The 25,368-nt window shown below is 38.1% G+C and overlaps 1 protein-coding gene across 3 annotated transcripts in view; it reads left to right on the top strand.

Annotated features, from left to right (window-relative positions):
• The window catches only part of asic1b (acid-sensing (proton-gated) ion channel 1b), a 204,103-nt gene that overhangs the window by 165,051 nt on the left and 13,684 nt on the right, over positions 1-25,368 (top strand). For all 3 annotated transcript variants that reach the window (XM_075461539.1, XM_075461537.1, XM_075461538.1), the window contains 5 exons: positions 3,464-3,614; positions 11,594-11,721; positions 19,445-19,595; positions 20,476-20,532; positions 21,026-21,179. In XM_075461539.1, the coding sequence (XP_075317654.1) occupies positions 3,464-3,614; positions 11,594-11,721; positions 19,445-19,595; positions 20,476-20,532; positions 21,026-21,179 (641 nt within the window). The remainder of the gene's footprint in view (positions 1-3,463; positions 3,615-11,593; positions 11,722-19,444; positions 19,596-20,475; positions 20,533-21,025; positions 21,180-25,368) is intronic.

The raw sequence follows: 25,368 nt of genomic DNA on the forward strand, positions 1-25,368 counted from the left end.
GCAATTTTTTTTTTCTTTCCTGAGAATCTGGTGTTTTGGCATTTGAGTCATGAGGCAGTAACTTCGTGCCTGACTCATAAGTCAACCATGTAATAAACACCTTCTTATCAGCTATCAAGGTCCTCACAATACATTCACCAAAAAAAGACAACTGCCATATTTCTGGACCGTCTTAGCAGAAAAAAGAAGAGCCTTTTGGACTCTTTAATTGAGTTGTGATAGTTATTTATTTCTCTATCTTACACTGTATACTTGTGCAAGAGTGGCCAATAAAAACGGACTTAGATGAGTCATTACTTCAGTGCTCCTGTTACATATTGTCTGAAATCCCTCTGCTTCATGTTATCGTTTCCACATGAATGTCAAAATGTTGAAGGTTAATACCTTGTTAATTGGGAGCTTGGATGCTTCAATAAAGGGCTCCATATCACCGGGCTTGACAACAAAGTAGCAAGACATTTTATGTTGGATCCAAGCCATGCTCCTCCATTTCCTGATGTTTATGATACGATTAAATTTCCATTAGTTCCCTATCAATCATGTCATTGCCAATAGGCCACATCTGCTACATGCTACAGCAGCTGGAGTTTCTACCACATGGTAAATGCCTGATCAGCTACTCCTCATATGGAGCTTGAGGCTTGGGATAGTTAGTCTTGACTTTATCGTGTTCATTTAGCCATGTCTGTGTTTAATGAAATGTAACTTAGGCATATTAAGTCTGCATGAATAGATAAATGAATGAATAAATGTGGTTCAATTAAATCATACAAACTAAAATTGTACAAAAATCCATCAAATGCATGCGATGAAAGATGTGATTAAAAATATTTAAACAAAACATATTTATATAGCGACAATTCACATTTCATACAATGCGAATTTGTATAAAATTCTCTTGCTAAGGAAACCAGCAGATTGGATTGAATCTTCTCTTCAGTTCAGTCTCCTGTACTGATGATGCATGAGGTGACAGTAGAGAAGAAAACTCCCTTTTAGAAGGAAGAAACCTACAGCAGAACCAGACTCAGGATGGGCAACAGTCTGCCTCAAGGAGCAGGGGGTTGAGAGAACAGGAAAGACAGATCAAGGAGCACCATGATACCAGCCAGGGGTACCTGCTGAGTTAACAACAAAGAAATGACATATATTTCTACATGGAGAGAGAAAATAAAGAGAGCAGAGTGAGGGAAAATACTCAATGTGTCAAGGGATGTCCCCCAGCAGTCTAGACAAAGTTCCATCACTTTAGTTATGAGGCTATAGGCCTAAAGGGAAAGTTTTAAGTCTAATCTTAAAGTTAGAGTTGAAATCTGCACGCTATCTTTTAACTTATCTAGACTGTTGCTTGTTTTTAAATTCATTTAAATTATTTTATTTGTTTCTCTTTATATTCTTCTATGTATTTTCCCTGCTGCAATGCTTTTATTTTATGTAAAGCACTTTGAATTGTTTGTACATGAAATGTGCTATATAAATATATTTGATTTGATTTAGAGATGGCGTCTGCCTCTAAGAAACCTGCTTTATTTGCGAGTCAAAGGAAAGGCTCTGGTCAAACATAACTCAAGGTTTTGTAGTACTGGAAGCCAATGTAATGCAATCCAGGGAAAATACATCGCTATACTGTCTCTTTCTAAGGCACTCCACTCCAAAAACAACTTCAGTTTTGTCTGAATTCAGAAGCAAAAATGACAAAATAGTCATCCAGGTCTTTATGACTTTAAGACATTGTAGTTGTCTAACCAACTGATTTGTTCAAACTGGATCCATGGATAAATATGGTTGAATATTATGTCAAATGTATGCCATGCTGTGTAATTATTTCATATAATGAAAGCATGTAAAAAGTAAAAAGTATCAGTCCAAGCACAAAACCAAGCAGACCTCCATGACTTACTCTGGTGTGTACAGAAGACGCATTGTTTACATGATCAAACTGGAATCTATCAGATAAATATAGTTTAAACCAGTCTAATGTGGTTGGTGTATCCATCCTATCAAAAGCAACACTGAGATCCAAAAGAGAAAGATTAGACACGGGTCCACCATCAAAGCCCACAAGGAAATCATTAATAACTTTCAGCAGTGCACATTATGATATTGAAATATATTGAAAAATTATTTCACCTACAGTTATTGGAGACAACATAAAGACTCTTCTGAAGGGGAACTAACATACAGCCAACTTTTATCTTTATGGCATAAAACACAAAGCTTTTCAGATATATACAGTCCACTGGATAACAGAAAAACTACTTCAACCATTTGTAAAACCTGCCATATTTGTTTTCGTGTAAAATTTTCAAATTAGACCATAACTGTTCTAAATTAACAGATGTCTACAGTGATCTCCCTGAGACACTACAAACAATAGCCACAACCAAGGTTAAATTGATTTTACCTGTCTACTGATGCTTAACTTGCCTGTTACTGATGCTTAATATCTTTGTTAAATATCAAATCAAATTTAATATAGTTAATTGTCCGCATTGTGTAATGTTTTCCTGAGTCAAGGTGCTACAGTGCTTCTTTGTCACATATATAAGGGACAGGAATAACGCAAGATATAAAAGTGAAATAAATGTTGTATTTGCCCTAAAAATATTTAAAGATATAACGTTAGGAAGATTAAATAGTTTTAAGAAGCAAGAAGCAAAGTGCAAGGTTATTAGGTAATGAGTTTCATGGTCAAACAAACGTGTTTCCTTATTTAGAACTGTGATTGACATGCGGATAAATTAAAGCTGAGTTTTGCTCTCAGAGGGTCTGTTACTTCTGCCTAAAGGTAGCCACTCAAATTCAGAGAAGACGAAGAAGAAGACGGTGAGAGACGTCTTGTGACTAGTCTAAGAACGATGCCTTCGTAAATAGTCTTAAGGAATGATAGTCCTTTGTACTCGCCAACATCATCTTTTTTTTTTTTACTATGTTCATGCTTAGAAGTTTTTGCTGGAGAAATTTCACATTAAAATTTCACATCATTCATTTTCATGTCACTATGTCGATTACATATTAGTCGATGAAGCTTCAAAAGTAATTGTTACATATTTGAAAATAAAGGAAATCAATATCTTGTCTGGACTGAGAAAAAAACTCAATTCACTTTTGTATGATTTTTTTTTAAGTGAGTATTTACTGATGTCTTGTGTGAAATTTACCAGGCACATGTCATCCTTCACTGAAATCAAAGTCATGTCATGTTTACTCAAGCACAAACCATACAATGCAGTACTTACAGTGGTGAGGGCTCAGTGTTTCAGAAAGATCTCGGCACTAAAACCTCAGATGTTCATGGCTGACTGCGTGGCATGAGCAGGCTGTAACAGCTGCTTTTGAATCTCCTGTTAAAAGGATTAAACTCACACAGCTGGAAGCTCCCATTTCACAGCATCAGAAATGAGAATTATTCTGAGCAGCTGAAGTTAGCTGGAAATGAAATCTCCTTCTCTGTGTGTTTCAGATATTCACACGCTATGGGAAATGCTACACGTTTAATTCAGGCCAAGATGGACGGCCCCTGATGGTGACGATGAAGGGTGGGACGGGCAACGGCCTGGAGCTGATGTTGGATATCCAGCAGGATGAATACTTGCCTGTTTGGGGTGAGACTGGTAAGCTCGACTGCAGGACCAATCACATGAAACATCTCCAGTTTTTAAAGATCTCCTTTGAAACAGTAAGACTGTAATTTGAGATGTTTTTTTTCTCTTTTTTTCAGACAGATATTTTCAGTATATGTGCTCTACAAAGTATCTAAGACTTGACTAAAACAGACTGATGTTACTGTGAAGCCTTTAATCCATTTAAAAGAGTTGGTGCATGCTTTAAAACAAACATGTAGAAAATGTTTAACTGTGGAAATTTTATGCACAGAGAAAGTTCAATTTTCAATCAGAAATGTTCTCCTCTCTGTGATTAGTTAGTATCCTAAGGGATAGTCAATCTGATCATTAAAACTTCCCCCACCATATCCCAAGATATTTTCTACTAATCTGCAAAAGGACAGATAGATATTGATCAGGAAAATTTTATTCGGTTGTAATATAATTACATCCCTTGTCAGTTTGGCTTCAAGGCAACATGAATCAAAAACAAGTAGAGCCATTTGCTAGATACTAAATCAAATTGCAACTCTGGGCTTGTCCATTGAGGTTTCGGCCCCTCATCAGCAGAGTCTCCCAGTGCCGCTTCAAGGAAGCCTGAAACTTTTATACTAATTCAGCTGAATATGCTGCTCTGTGTTTGTATTAATACTTCATGGGCATGAGGAAATAAGTCCAAACAGACAGTTCAGTTTGGTCACAGAGATGTTATACCTACCGTCATCTTTAAGTAAGAGGAAGACTCCAGAAAGCCGTCATCTTTACTGTAATATTGAGATACAGGCCACTTGTACTCCATGCTTGAATGATTTAATTATGTAAATATTAAATTGTCCTTATATAAGGGTGGTAAATAACTGAAGGATTTCACAAGAGGTGAAAATGCAGTAAGTACAGTATATACACTGGTAAACTTAATATAATTACTTTTTAAATATATTTATAATTGTTCAGATTGTATTGGTATTGTTTCAGAATTGTTTGCCTGATTGTGTACCTAACTTGAAATGACATTTTTGAGGGACTTGTTATTGAGTTTTCACTCTATTTGAATTGCTTGAAAGTATCAAAAACAGATTTCTTTAGTTTATGTTTTTAATACCTAAATAATGTGAATTGGCCAGTGATTAGTCTTATTAAAACATCATTTGTTACCTGTTTGTCTAATCTGGCTGGATGACCTGAACTACATGATGTGCTAGTTTAAACACCTCATGCTTCTTCTTGTAACAAAAAAATAAGCGGTTCCATCAAATATCAAAGGTACAACTTCACACAATGATCAGAGACAGACTTCACTTCGTCTGTATTGGTGAGCACGTACATTTATATCCAGAAACAGCTCCAGAATGCTAAATGTGGTCAACCACTGGAACGACTGGAAAGGAAGCTTGCAACAAGGCTCTGCTTGACGATTCAGAGGTAGAATCAAGATCAAAAAACAAATTTTACTTTCACGGATTCTGTAAACATTGTGCCAGTCAGTGGATCAAGCAAACACTATCTGACAAGGGAGAAGCAGAGTCAAAGGAAGAAGTCCAAGAAAAAAACAGGCAGAGATCAAAGACAGCAGGGGTGTAAACACTGGACAAAATGCCTGAAACGCTTGTCACTGAGTGCACAGATAAACTGGCACAGTGAGAGAGAAACACCCACAAGATTTGAAACTACTCCATGCAATACTGCTTGTAAATACAGTATTCAGTACTGTGAAATCCACTTATATTGTTGTTTGGTAGAACAGGCCAGTATTGTGTAGCATCTCCTTTTGCCCTAAAAAAATAATGAAAGATGTATAAATGGGTTCTCATGAGTTTGCTTGAGAAATGCACTACTCTTATGTTGTTCTCCAGATAGTTTGTCATTTTGGAGGCATACTTTTGATGCAGTGGTCTGGCCATTTCCATAGTTTTTTTATTATTTTATTATTATACTTTGCATTGTGGCGAGACAGACTGGTTCAATGCACTTTGAAGATTTGTTTATTTATCTAATAATTTATTTATTTTGGATACTGCAAGTTCTCATTTTTCATTTTTTTACCATGCATTTTATCCTTGGCCAAAAATAACACCAATCGCTAGTAAAGTAACAGCTTCATCAGGGAAGGAAAAGGTAAATGGGTGAAATGTAGGAGCAAGCTGCTGGGCTGTCATGATCCTGAAATTTTAGTCGACATTTTCATACAAAGTTGTACGAGGTACCTTTGTCCACACGTGAAAAATGTAGCAGTGTCCACAAAAAAGGTGCGGACGTTTTGAGACAGTAAATTCTCTACCATGCTTCTTGTTTTACACAAATTAACATTCAGGCGACGTAATGCCAACCTGTAATCATGTGTTTATTATCTTGTGTCATCTTTATGCCTAACGCTAACCAACTTCAACTGGCATTGAAATTAAAAAATGAAAAGTCTTTCGACCATTCGATCAGATGGTTCTCAAATTTGGTCCTCTGGTTTCACTGTCCACAGTGCTTGTTGTTATACAGTATAATTTTTGTGACAGTTTCGCATTATGTAGGACAAAGGCATTTGACAATTTTAAAAGGCAAATGTAGACATGTAACTGTACAACTTTCGAGCGTTTTGTGCTGTGCAGCATTGTAGCTATTTCAGATAAGATATTGATAAGGTTTTTTTAATTAATTCCAAGACTTTTCTTAAGTGGAGAAATTTAAATATTTATGAGAGATTAAGTCCAGTTTGCAGAGTAAAATATTCCATCTTGTTTTATCCCTAAAATTCCCAACTATCTATTATTTAAATACTGTATACCAGCGCCTAAAAAAGTATTTCGAAAGTGAACTATCTGCTACTTTCATAGGGTTTATAAGATGTTAGACATGTTAGGCATTTGGTTCCAAGAAAGACACATTTAGAAAAAATCTAAACTAATATGTTTTCTCTAATTGGCAACAAATGACCAATAGACAGAAGACTAATTCTGATTTGTCGATCTGGGGTCCGTTTCACAAAGCAGGTTCAACCAACTCTGAGTCTATTCCTGATCTCTGAGTTGATCTACTCTGAGATAGAAAACCCTGAGTTTTCGGTTCCACAAACGCTGATTTGAGTGAGGTTAATCAACTCTGAGTAGGTTCACCTTGAGTTTTGCGTGTGCACCACAACTTTAAAAAGCCAGCATCAATGGAGCCCCGATTCGACGAGTCACCATGGCAACGGGGAAGAGGAGGGGCTACCTCGAATTGGAAATCTTAATGCGCTCATACGGCGAGTTTCAATACGTTTTTAGAAATAAGTGCAACACAGCTGCAGCAGCAAAAGTGTAAGTTTAAATGTAGTCCTTTGCAATCACAATAATATTACAGGGAACTGCTTGAATGGTAGCCCATTCATTTATTTCATTTAGGTGCAATCCCGCAGGGGAGAAGCGCACTTGGCAGCAGTTTAAGATGAAATATAAAAACATTGTTCAAACAGGTGAGACCTCGGCATGGAGGTACCTCATTTTGATCATGTTTTACACTGTAAAATAAATATTAAGTGGTTATTTGACTGTGCAGTTATTTTATTCCCAACATAATGCTGTTTTCACACGCATAAACTATGTCTTCTCATCTATATCATCCATCCATCCTTTATCTATACCGCTGAATCCGTCAGTCGGGTCGCGGGGGGGCTGGAGCCGATCCCAGCGGTCAATGGGCAAGAGGCGGGGTACACCGTGGACAGGCCGCCAGTCCATCACAGGGCCACATGAGACAAACGAGACAAACAACCATGCACACTCACACTCACTCCTAAGGAAAATTTAGAGTCATCATCTATATCATGTTCTGTTAAATACTTATGCCTATTTAAACTAACACAGACTTCTACTGAGCCAACAGAAAGAAGGCAGATGCCCGTAAAACGGGTGGTGCCCAGCACCGCCACCTCTAACGGGAGGCAGTGGCTGAGGAAATCCCCGGAGGGAATCCACCCCAAGACACGAGTGCCTTTATAAAATATAATAGGCCTATATATGTCTTTTTTAAGCCTATTCATACAAATATTTATTTGTCTTTTATGTCTTTTTTTTTTTGTCCCAACACATTCTGATGGTGCCGCTCAAAAAGACAATTGTCTGTAAATGCAAAAATCTATGCGCGGTCTGATAATCATCTCCGACGAATATTTATTTCTCTGTGCAATAATGCTGCACCTTCATCCACGGGATCGTTGTCAAAAGGACATGTTCGTGAAAAAAGTCACCTCCTACTGTGCCTAATGGACTTAGTAGAAGTAGAAGAATTCGCTCTGCTGACTGAATGAATGAGGAAATCAAATGGCGTGTGTGGCTGAAAGAGGGCGGAGACAGAAAGAAACTCAATGTTTCTTGAATAAAACCTGGTCCCGACCAGGTTAGGTTCAGAGAGTCTGTTACTACGGTAACTGACCGAGAGGTTAAGTTACCTCTCTTTGTGAAACAGGCTAGAGTTACCCCTCTTTCTCGGGGTTGAGTTACCTCCCTTTGTGAAACGGAAAACTCAGAGTTTCCCTCATTTCAGGGTTAATCAACTCAGAGTTTTCACTAAACCTGCTTCGTGAAACGGACCTCTGAACAGAACATGTCCATTGCAAAACCACAGAAAATGTGAGGTGTTTACTGCTCAAAGACTGGCACAAGACCACCAAAAACTAAATCCTCTATCCTGTACCTGTATCGTGGAAATGACAGTGTGTCAAGGTTCATGTGATCAAATTTAAAAAGGTTTACAAATGAGTGGAAGGAGGTGCAGAGACCAGCTGCAGATTGGACTGCGTAATTAGGAGTTAAATCAAGGAAAACTGAAGAGAAACAGCCAGGATCACTTAAAAGATCAACAGTATTGACTTGATGCAACTTAGTTCACTGACCTTGAAGATGAGTGGATATGAGTGCAAAAGGAGGATGATACTTCAGAAACAATTCCTATGCTAAAAAGGGCAAGACAGCTGGAATGAAATTTTTATGAGAACATGAGAAAGGAAGGAGCCTTTGGAAACGCTTTGTTCTCAGATGAGTCTAAATTCAGCATACATGTCCTGGAAGGTAAGTTTGTGTGGAGAAAGCCAACCACTGAGGGTACAGTACACCATGGAGACAGAAATGTTTTTCTCAGAAAGATGGAGATAAACTTGTATTGATGAAATCAGGAACTCTGGCGTTTACAGGGAAATTTAAAACAGCCCAAAACAATGGTTCTCGTGACAGAAGTAAATCTCTGAACAAGATCAGCTGCTTGTTTAAAGAAAAGCCAACCCAGGGGAATGTGAAAGTCTTAGAATAATACTCCAGAACCCTGACCTAAATATCAAAGAGCATCTATGGGATTTTATAGAGAAAATGTTGTCAGCACTGAATGCTTTGCCGGATGAAGCACAAAAAAAGATTTACCACATCTATTACAAGCATTTCTCCGTGTTAAAAGGGTGCAAAGTAAATTTGATGTGGTATTTGGTATATTATTGGTATTATTATTTTATTTTTTTCATTGTACATTTACTTTTTCATTATTTGAAACCTTCGCAGTGCTATCCAAGTATTTTTATTGTATGCAGAAACCCTTGTTTGAGCTAAAGATACCTCAAATGTTTTGATAAGACGTTGGTTACTAAGAAACTGCAGTACCAGTCTGTCAAAGAGTCATCAGGTGCAGTTAATCTGAATATATTTGTACACTTATCCTTTTTAGCTGTTTACCAAATCTAATCCACAATATATTACATACCGTATACAGACTAAAAAATGCAGGCTCTCCGCTTCCATTTTATGGTTTCCAAAGCTAAATATGCTTTTTCATCAGGTGTGAGCTATTTGTCATTAGATCTTCAGTCATTAAGTTCAGTTCATTTTCTGCTGCGATCTATCAAATGAGCTCTCAGTGTTAGTGAAACAGACCATCTTTATGCTGCAAAACTAAACAAATTCACCAGAAAGATGCCAGTAGTATGAGACTTGGAAAATCAAAGCACAAGCAATATAAAGAGGCCTGGACAATAACAGAAGAGAACAGAGAATGATTACAGGATTCTTTCTGTTAAAAGACATTCCCCTACACAACACCCAGCCATGTGAAGAACAGTCTTCAGAAAGTCAGTATATTATTATATGAGGCTACTAGAAAGAGAAGACTTCACAAGAGTAAACACAGTGTGCTAAACGCAGTACAAATCTTTCAAACTGAAAGTCTTTAGTAGAGAGAAGCCAGGCTAGGCTCTAACAAAATCTATGAAAAAAGTCAGAGAGCATGTGGACCTGCGTTCTTTGGACTGATTGAACTAAGATCAACCTGTACCAGAAAATAGTGTTTTGAAGGTTTTGAACACCTTATCACTTGTAATACAAGTAGATCAAGTGAGATTCCAGTGGCACTGGAAGCTTTCTATGTTCCAAACTCTTCAAAAATATTTAAAAAATGAACATTTTATTTACAAGTTATGTTAATTTGTATGTTCTAAAAAGGGTTATACAGAGTTAAACTTTTGCTTCAATTTTGATTCCTTGCTTTCTTTGCTTAAACTCATAGTTGTTATACATCTGTAACTAGGATATGTTTCCTAAAAAGCTACAATGTTGATAATTATGTCAATGCTAGAATATTTCCAATTTAAAAAGGTACATGAACAGAGTTTAAGCTCAGATCCTCATATCTTTTAATTGTGGAAGGAAAGGGGGCCAGTTTATTCAAGATCCGATCCTGGATCATTTTCTCCTGGAATTTGCGATTTCAGGAGCAAATGAATGGATGGATGGAAGTAGTTCACCCAGAACAAACATGTCACATCTTCTGCATTAGTAGTAGTGAAGTCATCTTCAGAGTGTACAGCAGCAGAAAATTCATGTTTAAACATTTATGTCGGTGGCTGTGACATTTTTCAAACATAACTCACAAGGTTGTTATTTTATTGTCAACCACCTCTGGTTCTATCGACTTCCCTGATGAGAAAAATATTCTGTGTGATTGTTACATGTCTGGAATTCTTTCATGACAAAGTGAAACAACTTATTATTTCCATCGCATTAGAACAACAGATGGCCATGACATGTACTTCTGTAAGCAGGAGCTTTGAACACTTTGTATTATATGTATATGTGCAGCTTAAAGCCTCAAACCTCTTGGCAACAACATAAATTGGTACTGGCTTTGTATCCAGCCTCACAAGAGCAATATGTAACAGTTAAAGTCTTTTGCACTTTAACAGAGGTTTTCTCTTTGGTTTCCAGCCACATCTCTGAGCTCCTTAATTGAAACTAGTGAGAACGCTTCGCACTTAACATATCATACCAAGTGACAACCAGAGAGAAAAACAGATATCTTATTTTATGCCCAAGCCAGAGCTCAGAGGAGCTGCATCTCTTGAGTCCAACCTGCCATCACCACATTAAGCTTTTTAGGTCATTGTAATTATGATTGAAATTCCAAATGTGATGTGTAGCTTTGAGTTCAGGTGTTATTGTGATGTCCTATGCTTCTCAGAATTAAAGAGGCCCATCTTCTTCATTTCTAATCTATACCACAAAATAGTAGGAAGCTGTCAGCTGTATTGATTATCCTTTTATCCTCATCACCATTTATTTATTACTCTATAAATCCACTGTCATTTCCGTTGGAATAAATAGGCTCCTGTGGAGCAGGTATAAAACACCATCTATTCTTCAACTTCATCTCCTTTATCCTTTCACTCTTCATTCCAACTATTATTAATCCCAAAACTCCACAGTGTGTTTGTCATTCATGAAAAATAGTGGTGTGTAATACGATTTGGATTTTGATGAATAAGCAATCCTACCCTAAGAAAGGTTTCCACCAGCTCAAATTAGACTCTGTCCCTTTTGGTTTTCAGTTTGTTTTTCACTCACTGGCTGAAATGCATTCCAACTCTGAAATGCTTTGGCTCCATCTGATTAGAGACAGCTGCTTCTGCTTGGATCATGTAGGCCAATGTGTGCATACAAATCATCATCCCTGCTGTAACCCTCCTAACCTTTTCTTGTCAACAGATGAGACATCGTTTGAAGCAGGGATCAAAGTTCAGATCCACACCCAGGATGAGCCGCCGTTCATAGACCAGCTGGGCTTTGGAGTGGCACCTGGGTTTCAGACCTTTGTCTCCTGTCAGGAACAACGAGTAAGTCCTGGAAGAGATGACAAAACACTGAAAACATCTAAATATCTGCATATTTTCCCAACAACAGAATTGATTACAGTTAGATTGAGAGGCAGATTATGAAGAATTTCCAAATCACTACTCCTTTGCACTGTCAAAATGATTAAAACAGATGACAATGATGTAAGTTTTCCAATGACTGGATAATTTGGAATTTTTTCATCTGTCTTTTTTGTTTCTTATCTCTCAACATCAATTTACGGTTGCCTCAATTGCAGCGAGTCTTTTTTTATCTCATAGATTTTTCAAGCATGGCACCAATATTACTCACTGTGCACCGGGACCTCTCATGGTTCAAGTTTATTCTAGTCGCAGCTCATCTGCAGTGTTAATCTGCATAGATGTGATTTAAAACAATTGTCAAACACACAAATCTGAAAAGTATATACAGAACGAATAAAAATGAGACACTTATAATGTACTTGGACATCTATTCAGATAAATGACTGTGGTAAAAATATGTCAACTTCTGGGAATAGGTTGAATGTTAGTGTGGTATTTACAATCATTGTACCGTGAACTAACTTGGGTAATTTGAAGAACAAGGAGCAATACAAGTAAAATGATAAATCACAGCATGAATAAATTAGATTTCTTATTGGTTTTGGATGCCCATCAGGCTGGAAAAGGTTATAAAATCATCTAATGATTTGGTTTCCCCATCAACTCACAGTCAAATATCTTGTGCGAAAAAAATTCAAGAACATTGTTACCTTTACCAACAGCGATCGGCCAGCAAACAGCAGCAAGGTCACAGGGGGTAACATCTAAGCATCATAAGGCCTCTTTCTCACATTGGTTTGGATTAACAATTAGCAACAATTGTGTGCTTGGTATACCTGCAAAGAGAAAGCCACTAGGAAGCATGCAGTCTGCTAAAGATCTTGCAGACAAGCGTGAAGGCAAAACAGAACTGCTTGCTTAAAATGAGAAGCATCTTGATCAGATAAAAGAAAACTTGACTCTGTATGTGAAATTGGTGGTGGTATTACCATGGTTATATCCGGGTCATGACAGCTTGCCATCATTGATGGAATATTATGAATTATACCAGTTAATTCCAAAGGAAAATATCAAGACACCTGGCTTAGACTTATTTGCACTGCTTGGGATTCACAGCACATGCCCAATACCAGATGCCTCTCACATATATCAGGTACAAGGATCTAATATGCCTTCAGTAAATAACCAATTATGATATTTTGCTACCTTTTTTTAAGTAAAAAAAAATAATAATAAAAAATGATCAATTATTCACAAACTCCTGGCACCAAGTGTGCTGTAGCCCCCAACAGAGACTTTGTAACCTCAGTTCTTTGCAACTCAATAATCCTCAGACAGTTTTTGTTTCCAGCTGACTTCCTTTAAGTTGCATAACTCAAGGCCATTCATCACTCCCTGTGCAACTCAGTAGGGTTATTGCAGCTTTCACACATGTTGAAGTAGTTCTCAAAATGTAAGCAGCTTTGACGTGTGAAATTAGCAGAATCCCCTTGATGGCTTCATGAAATTACAGAGATTCCCTTGAAAAAAAGAGGCTGTATTTGTGTGTAGTGAGACCGCATACAATTGCCCTGTCTGGTGTGATGAAATATACAAGCACACATCATCAGTGATGCATCTTACTTTGATGTATCTTTCGATATCTTAAGATACATCAAAGGATGGGGTTTTGTATCTTTCAACATCATACATCCACACATGGCCCAGGTGACACTGTCAGGAGGGATCCAGCTCTGGCCTGTTTAGCAGCAGCGTTGACACTAGTGCTCACTCACTTTGAGCCACAACTATCTGTTGGATCTTTGTGTTGCTTCTCAGGCACTCCTCATGCTGCTGTCTTGCATTGCCCCGGCACTCCCAGCAGACTAAGAGCTTTACTGATACTTTTTTTAGGCAGTCAGCATCTCAGTCACTAGGAATTTAATCTGAAAAACTGAACAGCATTGAGGCCAATGTTACACCTTTTGCATGTATTTCTTTTGTACTTTTCTCCCAAAAATATTTTTTCCCATTTTTTAATACAAACAAACAAAAACATCGCAGTTTTCATTTTACTAGTGACCCAGGCACGGAATACTTGTCAGGATCTACATGGTTGTAAAATAATTTATTTAAAATGTGACATTATGAATGTATGTGATTACTGTAATAGCATCATTCACTTCTGTAAACATACGGAAAACCATTTCTAATGCGACCCATGCTGAATGAAATAATCATCAAGAAGACAGCTGTTTTGGATGGGATATCAGGACGCACTCTCAAAGTATACACATGTCAGTTAGTAGGTGTGTTCACTGACATATAATTCTAAAAAATCTGACGTGAAGTGCCTTGATAACTACCACCTAGCTGCTATCGGCTCCTTTATTGTGATGTGTTCTCTGAGATCGTTTCTTCACTATATCCTGCTCATGTTCTATGCTAATCTGGATCACCACCACATGAATTAGGGAGAACCGATCTACACAGAATGCAGGCAAACTAGCTTTTGATACAGCCCTCATATACCCAAGAGGCCTAAATCCATACGTTAGGATGTTGTTTTTGGACTTAAGCGCTGCTTTCACTGTCAACCTTTCACATAAAGTGGTTGTCAAACTCAGTAACACCATATCTCCACAGGGTACACAGCCCCATTCTGTTCTCACTTTTCGCGCACAGCAGCTTCCAGATTCACCCAACAAAGTCCATTATCACATCTGTGTACAACACCCCTGTGGTTGAGCTGATTCCGTACAACACAAACTTCCTACTGGGAGGAAGGGCAACATTTGGCTAAGAGATGTTTGGATAAAACCCAGTCCATTTTGTCGCTGAGATGAAGTAGCTCACAGCTGATGTAAAAAAAGGGAGGAGGTTTCAGAATACACATTTTACAGGTGGTACATGGTTAATATTTTCCAAAGCACCTGAACTGACAGTCAAAAGACATTAGCAGTGACGTGTGATCTCCCCTCACCTACTGAACAGTTCAGTGCGCACACAAGTTTTATGACATCACCCATATGTGATTTCATTATAGTTGTCACTCCCTTGATGTGCGGCTGAAACAGCTCATTTTAAGACAAAAGAGGAAATGCTCTTGATATTCTGCAGCACAAGCACTTTTATTCTCAAAGTTTCCCCACCAGCTAGGGGCCTTGTCCAAATCTGGCAACATCAGCGGTCGGCTCGCTCTTTGTTGGATTTAAGTATCAGTGACCTCCATGAACCATTCTGATGCCTGTGTTCTTAAGGATAGTTGTTTAGGAGCTGTATATTTATGTGCAAACACGTAAGGTCAGCTCCAGCGCTATCTTACCTGACATGTTAACAAAGGAGATAATGGTGCATATTGTGTTGTCACCCCAAACTGATGGTGGCATCCAATCTGAAATTGCAAACCAAAAGGTCCAGATTTCTGCTCCACACAAAAACATTGTGGTCGTGGGTATGTTCTTCATCCGCTTTCCTAAAAGTTAGATTTCAGTACCTACAAACTGTGTTTGTATGTAGATGACATGTGCAACCATATACAAAATGGTTTATGTGTGGACTAGGTCTTAGTTTGATTGAATTTCTTTTATTGTTGTTTCTTATTGTTCACAATATCATAATTCAAAAAGGTTAGGGCGCAGTGTAAATTCTTAAATAAAAAACAGAATGCAATTATTTGCAGATCTCAAAAATCAATATTTTATTCACAATGAAACACAGAAAACATATCAAATGTTGAAAGTGAGATGTTTTACTATTTTGTGAAAATATTCATTTGAATTCATCTTGAAAAACAGCAAACCCCAGATAGCAGTCCAGCTGCACCTTCGCTATCCTGGTCTTTTTTAGAGCTGGAAGTCACCCCATTTTTTCCATAAAGGGGAGCTTGAGAGTGTATACTTGAAACCTGATTGGACAAAAATATATAATTTAGCCCCAAAACCTGTTTATTTAGTTATTCTAAGGACCAACAGCACATTGAGAAGAAATCAAACTAATGAAACCATAATGACTCAAAGGAAATTTTATTGACTTGATATTTTATCAGAGAAGTTTATGAATTGTGAATGAGAGTTAATTTGAGCCAGGCATTTTTATAGGCAGCTTCTCAAAGCCATCTGTTGCCCTGCACTTTATGGCACCTCCACACTCACTTTACTTTTGACAGCGAGTGACTTGGCCCATCTTCTACAATCAGTATTTTTGCCAATGATAAATATACTGAAAGGGTTCACAGATAGGCAAGTTGACAGAAAAAGATGTCTAGTGGCATCATTTGGGACCAAGCCCACCCTGCACATGTACAAATAGACTCAGGATCATTTTATTATCTCAAAGCTCTGGCCTTAATTAAGCCTTCCTTCCACCAAGCTTTTCCTTCAAACCCCCCTACCTCACAAATACAGTCATATCTACTGTTCAGCCCCCATGACATCAACAATAATATGGTCCTCTGCTCTGTTATGGGCCGTGTTTATTTGCTAACATTTTACACATTTTCAAGTCTCAAAATGTATGTCTTAGTCTTTATTTTGCAGGAACAAGCACGGCAAAACAAAATTTTGCATACAAACAATACATTACCTCATTCCATCTAAGAGGCTGGGGGATTGAGCCACCCAGAAAAGGAACATTTGTCAAACTTGTCACATGTACTGCTCAATGCTTTTATCAGACATAAAGGAGGTAAAATGAGGCTTCCCACAAGGTCAGCACTCTACTACCGGCTTTAACTGCATTTGAAGCACCAATGCTATTCTTCTTTCACCCAGAGGATGTTAAAAACATAATTTTGCCTCAGAATCAATCATGAATTTCACACTGAAGGAAAATAGCTTGCCACAAACCCATTAGTAAAGGACAGTAGCTCTTTTAATATCCCTTAATATGAGGGAAATTAAAAAAAAGGTTGTCGGTTGGAGAAAACTTTAACCTCTAAGCCACACATGCAACAGAGCACTTAAAGGGATTGCTTATGTTTGTGAGACCTTGGGTCTTTTCCCGGTTACACACACAGGGCCTTAACATGAATAAGAGACACAAATATTGCCCAGTCAGCTTGTCACAGTTTGTCTTGTTTGGTGAATTGAGGTGTATATAGGTTATTCCCCCCGGCTATGTGTAATTTTGTGAGTGCGATGGAGAGTTTGCAGTCAGACGAATTGTTAGCTTTGGCACATAATGTGCTACAGAACCATGCATAATGAATGGAGGAGAGACAGAGGAGGATTTTGAAGTAATCTCAGTCCTTCCACGTCCACACTACTCATGAGTGTGTTCCTGTGTCGGCAGACTGCTGCAGGATTTTGCATGCTGCCAATGTCGCGTCTGCAGGAGGGTATGCTTCTTTGCTTTTCTCTATCTCTTAGTGACTCCATTTCTTATTTTCCTCTCCAACATTCATTACAATTCCTCTTTTTAATATCATTCTCAACTTTCTGCTTTCCTTCTCTCTGTCTGTGTTTATTTATTCCTTTGTCTGGCAGGTTCACTCTTCATTAATCTAATGCTCACACTCATTCAACTCTCTGCTTCAGCAGACTGTGGTTTAAAGCTTTCAGGGACTTTTCATTTGGCCAAACTGTCACTCACCACGATCCCATAAAAGGAAAAATCTGCAATATTCCTCTTCTTAACATAAAAAACAAAAACCTCCACATATTCTTTCTCCAGTATATCTCTTCTTTTTGCTGTCCACCAGGTCTTACTGACTCCCTCCTTTTTATCTTTTATTTGCTGTTTCGCTCAGTGAACGAAGGGAGAATTGAGGTCACCGTCTTAACATGATTTGTTTTCTTCCTTGTGGTTGTTAAACAGCAAAGCTCACACTAAAATGTCCTCAAATCTAAGACGCCACACTCTCTTTTGTCCACACTGGCAAGCATTTAGTCACCTGGAACTAATGTTGAAGCGGTGTGTTTTAGAAACAATATAGAGCTGAGCTCTTGGAAATGTACAGAAGTTGAAGACCTCTGAGCATGAAACAGCTATTATCCAGTTAGACTGTGCCAGCAATATGTCTAGTCCACATGATGATGCACCTTTTATTGATTCCAGTCTACGCGGCTGGGATGGTTTTTATGTCCCTTCTGACTTTGGGAAATGTCCTTGATGTGTAATCTATCAGATAACTCATTGGTGTCTCCTGATAAGGTTTTAGTTGAGGCCATCTGGTTTTCTTGAGTGTCCTGTACTGTATGTGTCTGTGTCCGAATACTTTTTCTGCATGTTGAACATCACTTTTGGTTATTAGTAACCAAATCCATGGCTGCTTCTCATACTCTGGTACAAAATGTAAAATGCAGATTCTTAAATCACAATGGTGGCCTTTAATTTATTGCTGTGTGAGCACTCAGCGATGCACAGTTTGAACGGATGAGAAAGAAACACATAGGGGGCCTTTTTATTTTTTATTTAACGCCCCTTGCTTCATTCAATGTATTTGATTTTGTCCCTGTTTTACTTAAGTTTGATGAGATGTAAATGGGTGCCTCTGACGTTGTAATTTACGATGCAAATCAAAAAAATGCATTCCTGCAAAGTGATCTTAGTTCACTTTGACAACATGAAAAATGTAATGCAAATTCAAGTATAAAAATGATTCATTCAGATTTTGATAATTAATATAAGAATGTATATGTTTTCACAGTTTTACTTTAAGTTTAATTACTTTTTACTTGTTCCCTGATATGTACTCTGTTACAACACACTGCAACTGAGCCTGGAATTTGCACTGCCTTACACAAAAATCTCTCCAGTGGTCAATAAGTATGTCCATCATGATCTCATCTTTATTCACATCTGTTTATTTTTAGAAGTTTGCTGGTTTCAGCCAAAACACTAATTGTTTGTTGCTGATGACTTATCAGTTGCTTTGTCCCTTTTATGAACTGCTCATATGGGTACAGTACATCGACTTTCTTTACTTTCTATATAGTGTACATTCATATTTGAATTCATTTAAATGTTTTGAAATTAATTTGATGGGATTGTCTGAACAAAAACAATCACTTATTCATGTTTACTTTTTGTTATTAAGCAATTGTTTAAGTGTCAGAAAAAACTGTTGTCAGCATCTTATATGCAATACAAGATGAATGGTATAATGTATAATGGCTTGTAGGTACGCTGTACATTTTTTTGGTATATAATAAGAGAAATAGATGCATGTGCTTGTTGCACTTGTAATGAATACTGTACTAGAGTTTAAGAAAATATGCACAACAATGTGAAGGTTTGTTTGAATGTTGGAGTGCAAGAGGTTTTGCAGAGGTTGCACCGAAATAATGTAAAATGTTAATTTGCTGGTTAGAACCCTGGGCTTGTGGCCTTTTCTGCTGCAGCAAAGCTGTAAAAAGTAAAACTCTTACAACATCACAGCTCTGCTACACAGCTGATACTATTCAGCTCCTGCAAGCGGAGTGGGCAGTACAATGAAAGCACAGAGGGAGACTAGAAATAGGAGAGCGTAGGAGAGAAGCTCCCACAATAACCACCACTGTACAGATGTATTTACCATGACAGAAGGACAAAAACCATCGCCAGTGCCAAATACAGTAAACGTGTAATGGCTTCACATATCGACAGAGTAACCATTTGTCATCTAACTGACAGAAAGTACAAGGTCAATTGGCTGCTTTATCAGCTCACAGGACAGGATGTTTAGCACTTTAAGACTAAAGAGGTTGCGCCTGTGTTTCAGCTGACGTATCTGCCTCCACCTTGGGGGGACTGCAAGGCCACACCAATGGACTCAGACTTCTTCAGCACTTACAGCATCACGGCCTGCAGGATTGACTGCGAGACACGATACCTGGTGGAGAACTGCAACTGCAGGATGGTCCACATGCCTGGTATCTCAGTGCTACACGCCGACACGTCACATCTACATTTATATAACAGTGAAATGCTGTAGTGGCTGCTGTTGCCAACTCATTGGAAACACATTCATGGGACGTTGCAGTGACAAAAACCACTCGAGGAAGAAACAGCAGCTTTGGCAGCGACTGCAGAAAATCAGATAGGCTACTTTCACACTCCAGTGGATCGGAAAACTCAACCAGTTTCACTTTGTGTTTGTGCAGTGATTAAAGCTGCTGTTTGCTGTCTGCCTCGGGTGTTTAATCACTGTGCGGGATCTCAGATGGCAAATTGAAAAGGAGCTTGGCACAGAGGAAACATTTGGATATGGCCTCTGCTAACTCTCCCACACCTGCCCTGTAAAACGTCTTTCCTCAATCACAGAGCCGCCTGAAAATCTGTCCGTGTGATAATCCGGATTAGCTGCTATCTTGTTGGGATCTTGCAGTTGATTATTGTGAGTCCACAGAGAACTTCCCTGTTGAAATTCCACACACACACAACACCCCAAACTGTGCCCTGCTCCTGTTCATCTCTCAATCTCCCTGTCACTGGGGTGATTTCTGAGCAAAATGCAGTGAGTTATTGCAGCAATTTCCTCTACATCCACGGCAAGTCTTTATCCTATGCTGTCCTGATAGATTGGGAAGGATGGCTCAACTGCCTGAACGTAATGATGAATTAAATCAGTTATGAGATGAGATCAAATTCATGATGAATATCCAGTTGTGATAAGGACAGTAATGACAGTCTGACACTCAATCAAATCTAAGACATGATCTCCCTGTCTTCAGTGCACCTTTAAAATTCCCCTCTTCCCTTGTCCTTCTTTTTGTTCACACTGAGCATAATGTTTCTTCTGCCTGCCCTCAGGAGATGCCGCATACTGTACCCCAGAGCAGTACAAGGAGTGTGCAGACCCTGCCTTGGGTAAGGAGATAAACCAGCACGATGCTTGTGTGTACACTGTTTGGCGCATTTGTTCCAATGTTCAAAACTACTGATCCAAGCTGATAACAGATAATAGTGTTCCTTCGCCGTGATGGTAGAAATGAAGCTCTCATTTTCACACACACCCTGTCTTCCCATCAGCTGAAACCTTTCAAGCCTTTCATGTCTGTTTGCTTATTTTCTTACCGACTTGCAATCTCCCCCTCTCTCTTTCATGATGACGTCTCTCATGTTGGCCTTTGGCTGCGGCTGTCCTCTGACTCTGTCAGCATGTGTCTTAAATCTTTTATGTTCCTTGTAAGGGTCTTTGGGGTCGCACCCCACAGCATCTTTTCTTTGACAGCTTTTACGCAGTTTGTTTCTCATCCTGCGGTGACGATAAATGTATCTGTCCCTATGTTTTCTCTCTTTCAATCTCAATCTGTCTCTTTGCCCTACTCCTTTCTCTGTGTCTATTGTCCCCATTTTTCAGACTTTCTGGTTGAGAGAGACAATGACTACTGTGTGTGCGAGACACCATGCAACTTGACGCGATATGGTAAAGAGCTGTCCTTTGTCAAGATACCCAGCAAAGCATCAGCCAAGTACCTGGCCAAGAAATTCAACAAGACAGAGCAGTACATAGCGTAAGTCACATTTTTATGTCACATTTACCCCAAAAATAAACTTATAATTCTTGTACACACATGTTGTACTTCTCTTGTGTTTTCTACACTATCACATGCTGTTCAGTACAACCAGCTTTATGCTGCAGGCTGAGAATCTGTTTCACATGCATCTCTTTATTTAAGTGAACGTCAGGAGCAAAAGATGGAATGACACATCTTACTTTTGTGGGGCATTCAATATTACCATTCATCAAGTCTTGGTGAAATTATGATATGATGTATTGTTTTGTCATATTTTAACACAATATGTCACTTTGCCGCCTGCTGCTTTATGGATTTTACACCCACAATCCATCAGCTTTGCTTGTCTTTTTCATGTTGTTATTCAGAGTTAGTGGTAACTGGTTAGTGGTAAGTTTGCTGTTTATATTAGTAAGTAATGCACCAAATATTTCATTTTCAGTAATTGTTTAGTAAAATTAGATTTGGAGATAAAGAAAGCATATCTAAAATAGATAAATATCGGGTGCCGTATAGGTCAACTGGTTGGATGGGTACCTCATGTACAGAGGCTCAAGTTCCTCGATGCAGCCGACCTAGGTTCAAGTCTTGGTCGAGGCCCTGTGCATCATGTCTTCCTCCACTCTCTCTGCCTCCATTCTTGTGTGACACTACCATCAAATAAAGGCTACTACCCCCTTTAAAAAAAACATTTTTGAATTAAATAAATATTATACTTAGTCCATCATTTATCAAGGAGAATGGACCAGTATTACATATTTGTGAGTGGTCTTGGTATACAAATGTGTAGGTTTAGCATTTAATCTGAAGGTAAATGTAAAGTTTGGTGTTTAAAGGAATCTGTCCATCTCTGAGGTTCACAAGACATGTTTATGGAAGAGTAAGGAGATTTCTGATGACCTCAGAAAATTAGTTGTTGATACTCATCAGGCTGGAAAGGGTTTCAAAAGCCTTTCTATTCCATTTATCCACAGTCAGATAGAATGTGTACACATAAAGAAAACGCACAAGAACACCTTTACCCTCCTTAGTAGTGGTCCACTGACAAAGATCACCAAGATCAAGATGTGTGATAGTCTGCCAGATCAAAACAGAGCGATAGGTAACTTCTAATCAACTCAAGGATTATTTTAAATTAAACAGTGTTAACATTTATGAGTCCTCCATTAGCAAAACACTGAACACAATGGTCTGCATGGCACACATCAGTGAGCATATTAAAATGAAAAAAAAAAAAAAATGTTTTGTTTGTTAGACCACAACAAAACTTCAAAAATGCATGTAAACATGTTAGCATGATGAAAATCATACACAATCAAACTTCTGAAAACCAGACTAACACACCCAGATAATGTGGTTGGAGGGCTGATCACTCTGCAGATATATGCTCAACTAATCTCAAATGGGCCTAGGTGCTCCAAAGTTCCATCTTTTTGGATTTTTTTTGTAGAAACTATAAAGTGTATATTAATATAGCTGAATTCCTTTTAAAGCTGTTCTTATTCACATGTTTTTCCCTTCTGTCAGTTGGCTAAACACTTTTGGGAAATTGGGACTTCATAGCAGCTTGGTGAGATGTGTCAAATTAAAGCAGTTCCAGACTGTTACAAAATCCTGATTTAATTTTTTATAACCACAGTGTCAACAAAATCACCATTAAAGTAACTTTGAGACATCTGTGCAGTGATCTTGGCTCTACTTATTGGATGATCGCCCACAGAGAAAGTTTGAAGGAGCATAATGTGTCATACAGTGTCAGACATACGTCTGTTCATAACTTGATTCCCCTCATTTTGATGTACAGTATACTGACAAGGATGGTGGTCCAATTAAATGGCCAAGTAGAACTCTTAACTGTAACTCAACTCAACTTTACCTGTAAGTCTCTCTCACAATACTGCGCATCTGCAGTTTGATGAAGTTCACATAGACATAGCCAATGACTGTTGGAAAACATTTTTGTGGATAAATGAGGCCAATATATAAATAGTTTTATATTTAGAAAAAGGAAAACAAGACATTCAAGCATAAGAAAAGTGAGAACATCTGCCTATAAACTGAATGTCAATAGAAAGTAGATCAAACAGCAAGGCAGCAACCCTCAGCACAAAGTAGATCTACCAAAGCATGGTTAAAGAAGAAGTATATACTACTGTATATAACCCATTCATCCATTTTCTATACCCGCTTAATCCAACTGTAAGGTCGCGGGGGGGCTGGAGCCTATCCCAGCCATCATTGGGCAAGAGGTGGGGTACACCCTGGACAGGTCGCCAGTCCATCACAGGGTTTAGTTTAAAGAAAACGAAGAGAGTACAATAATAAAACTGAGCTAGAAACACAGCTCAGTTTGCTGTTTGACAGCAGCTCTGATCAGATTTGTTTGAGGTTACCCACTGAGAGCCAGGAAACATCGTTCAAAAACCTGGGTAACACGTCACACAGAGTGGCCTACGGGCCCAGAAAGAAAAACCAAGAAAATACCCAGAAATATCGTTGTCAGACACAACTCACAAAGGTCAGTGCTTCACCACCAGGGAAGCTTTTACCACAAGTGCTAAAAGAGCAGGTACATGTACACGTAGTTGAGCAAACACCCAATATACATGCTGCAGGTCCTCTGTGCAGACAGCCCAGGTCTAAGTCTCAGCCAGCCTGTGGCCCTTGTATGTTTTCCCCAACACTCTCTGCCCATCTTCCTACCAGGTCACTTTTGAGGAAAGGCCATTAGAGCCTAAAAGTTCAGAGTGTTTCTTTTACATTAATTTCATTGCTTTATTAAAACTTTTACAACTTAGCTTTTAGGCTTAACTGTAAAGTAGAAACAGACATTAAAAAAAAAGTAAAGGATTTTATTTTAAGGGTAAAGGGTGAATTCTGCTAAAATGTGTTAGAAAACCAGCAAGAATCTGAAATCTTAACATTTCCTGAGTTACTTTTATTTTATAAACTACTCATCTTCTCTGTGGCTTATGCCGAAAGGTATATTTGATATTGCCTGAAAAACTATAATTGATAGCATATCTTCTCTTTTAAAGTTGAATGTTGCATCCTTTTAAAGTGAGCCAACGTCTTGTGTTGCTTGATGTTCCGGGAATATGAAAACAATAATCACTTACTGATAGGTAACGTGTTGAATATTTACTGAAATCTTGTGTCACAAATTACACATTGCTACCAAATGGCCTTATCCAATAATGTAGGAAAAGCTGCAGGGACATGAAAAATTTAAAAGCTTTGTTTATTCTGGGTGGCAGAGCAGCATTGGCAGAAAGTGAGATAATGAATCCGCAGCATATTTGGTTATGATTGTAAAATGAAGACATATTCACATTCAGAGAAAGGTTGCTGTCAGTCATCCCCAGTTTTTGCTTTAAACCCATAACTACACAATTAACAATGACTCCTTTAATGTTCCATTAAAGAAAGATTTTTTTCAATCTAAGCCCAGATAATACGAAACATATGCACCTTTTCATTTTTATCTACAAAGCACATTACAATGTGTTCCTTATTCACCTATTCACACAAACACATGCAGCGCTTTTTGTTAAATAAATGGTTACTCTGTATATGTGGTACCTTTTCTCTTTACAGCCACACACACTCAAAAAAATAACTCATTGGATGAACACAAATAAATTTTGGGCAGGTTTTCCACCCATTAAATTAATGTAGCCCCAACTCAATTTAAGTGTCTCCATGTAACATGATAAAATTGACTTGGTCAAACTCATTTTTATCAAATAGTGTCAAAATAAAATAATTACATTAACACTATTTGATCAAATTGAGTTGGTCAAACTCAGTTTTATCAAATAGTGTCAAAATAAAATAATTACATTAATAGACCTAAACTGATTTACATTTGTTCAACTCAAATTAATATAATTAGTGTAAAATAAAATAAGGCAAAATTCTTCCATTCTTTCATGTGACCCCCATTTCAGACACACATTACATCAAATCTGGTTGATGTGTTTTTATTTGAAACTGATAAAAACAGATCCAAATATACACATATACATAGATATATATGTTGAACTTCCACATGAAACTCATCAACGGATTGATGACATCTATAAACTCCACAACATCATGGCTTGTGTCAATACACAGAAAAACTGTCTTTTCAGGTAGCAAAGCTAAGGCAAGTTGTGATTAACCATGAACATTATTTTTACCA

The sequence above is a fragment of the Odontesthes bonariensis genome, chromosome 3 (genome assembly GCF_027942865.1).
Source record: "Odontesthes bonariensis isolate fOdoBon6 chromosome 3, fOdoBon6.hap1, whole genome shotgun sequence".
NCBI lineage: Eukaryota > Metazoa > Chordata > Actinopteri > Atheriniformes > Atherinopsidae > Odontesthes > Odontesthes bonariensis.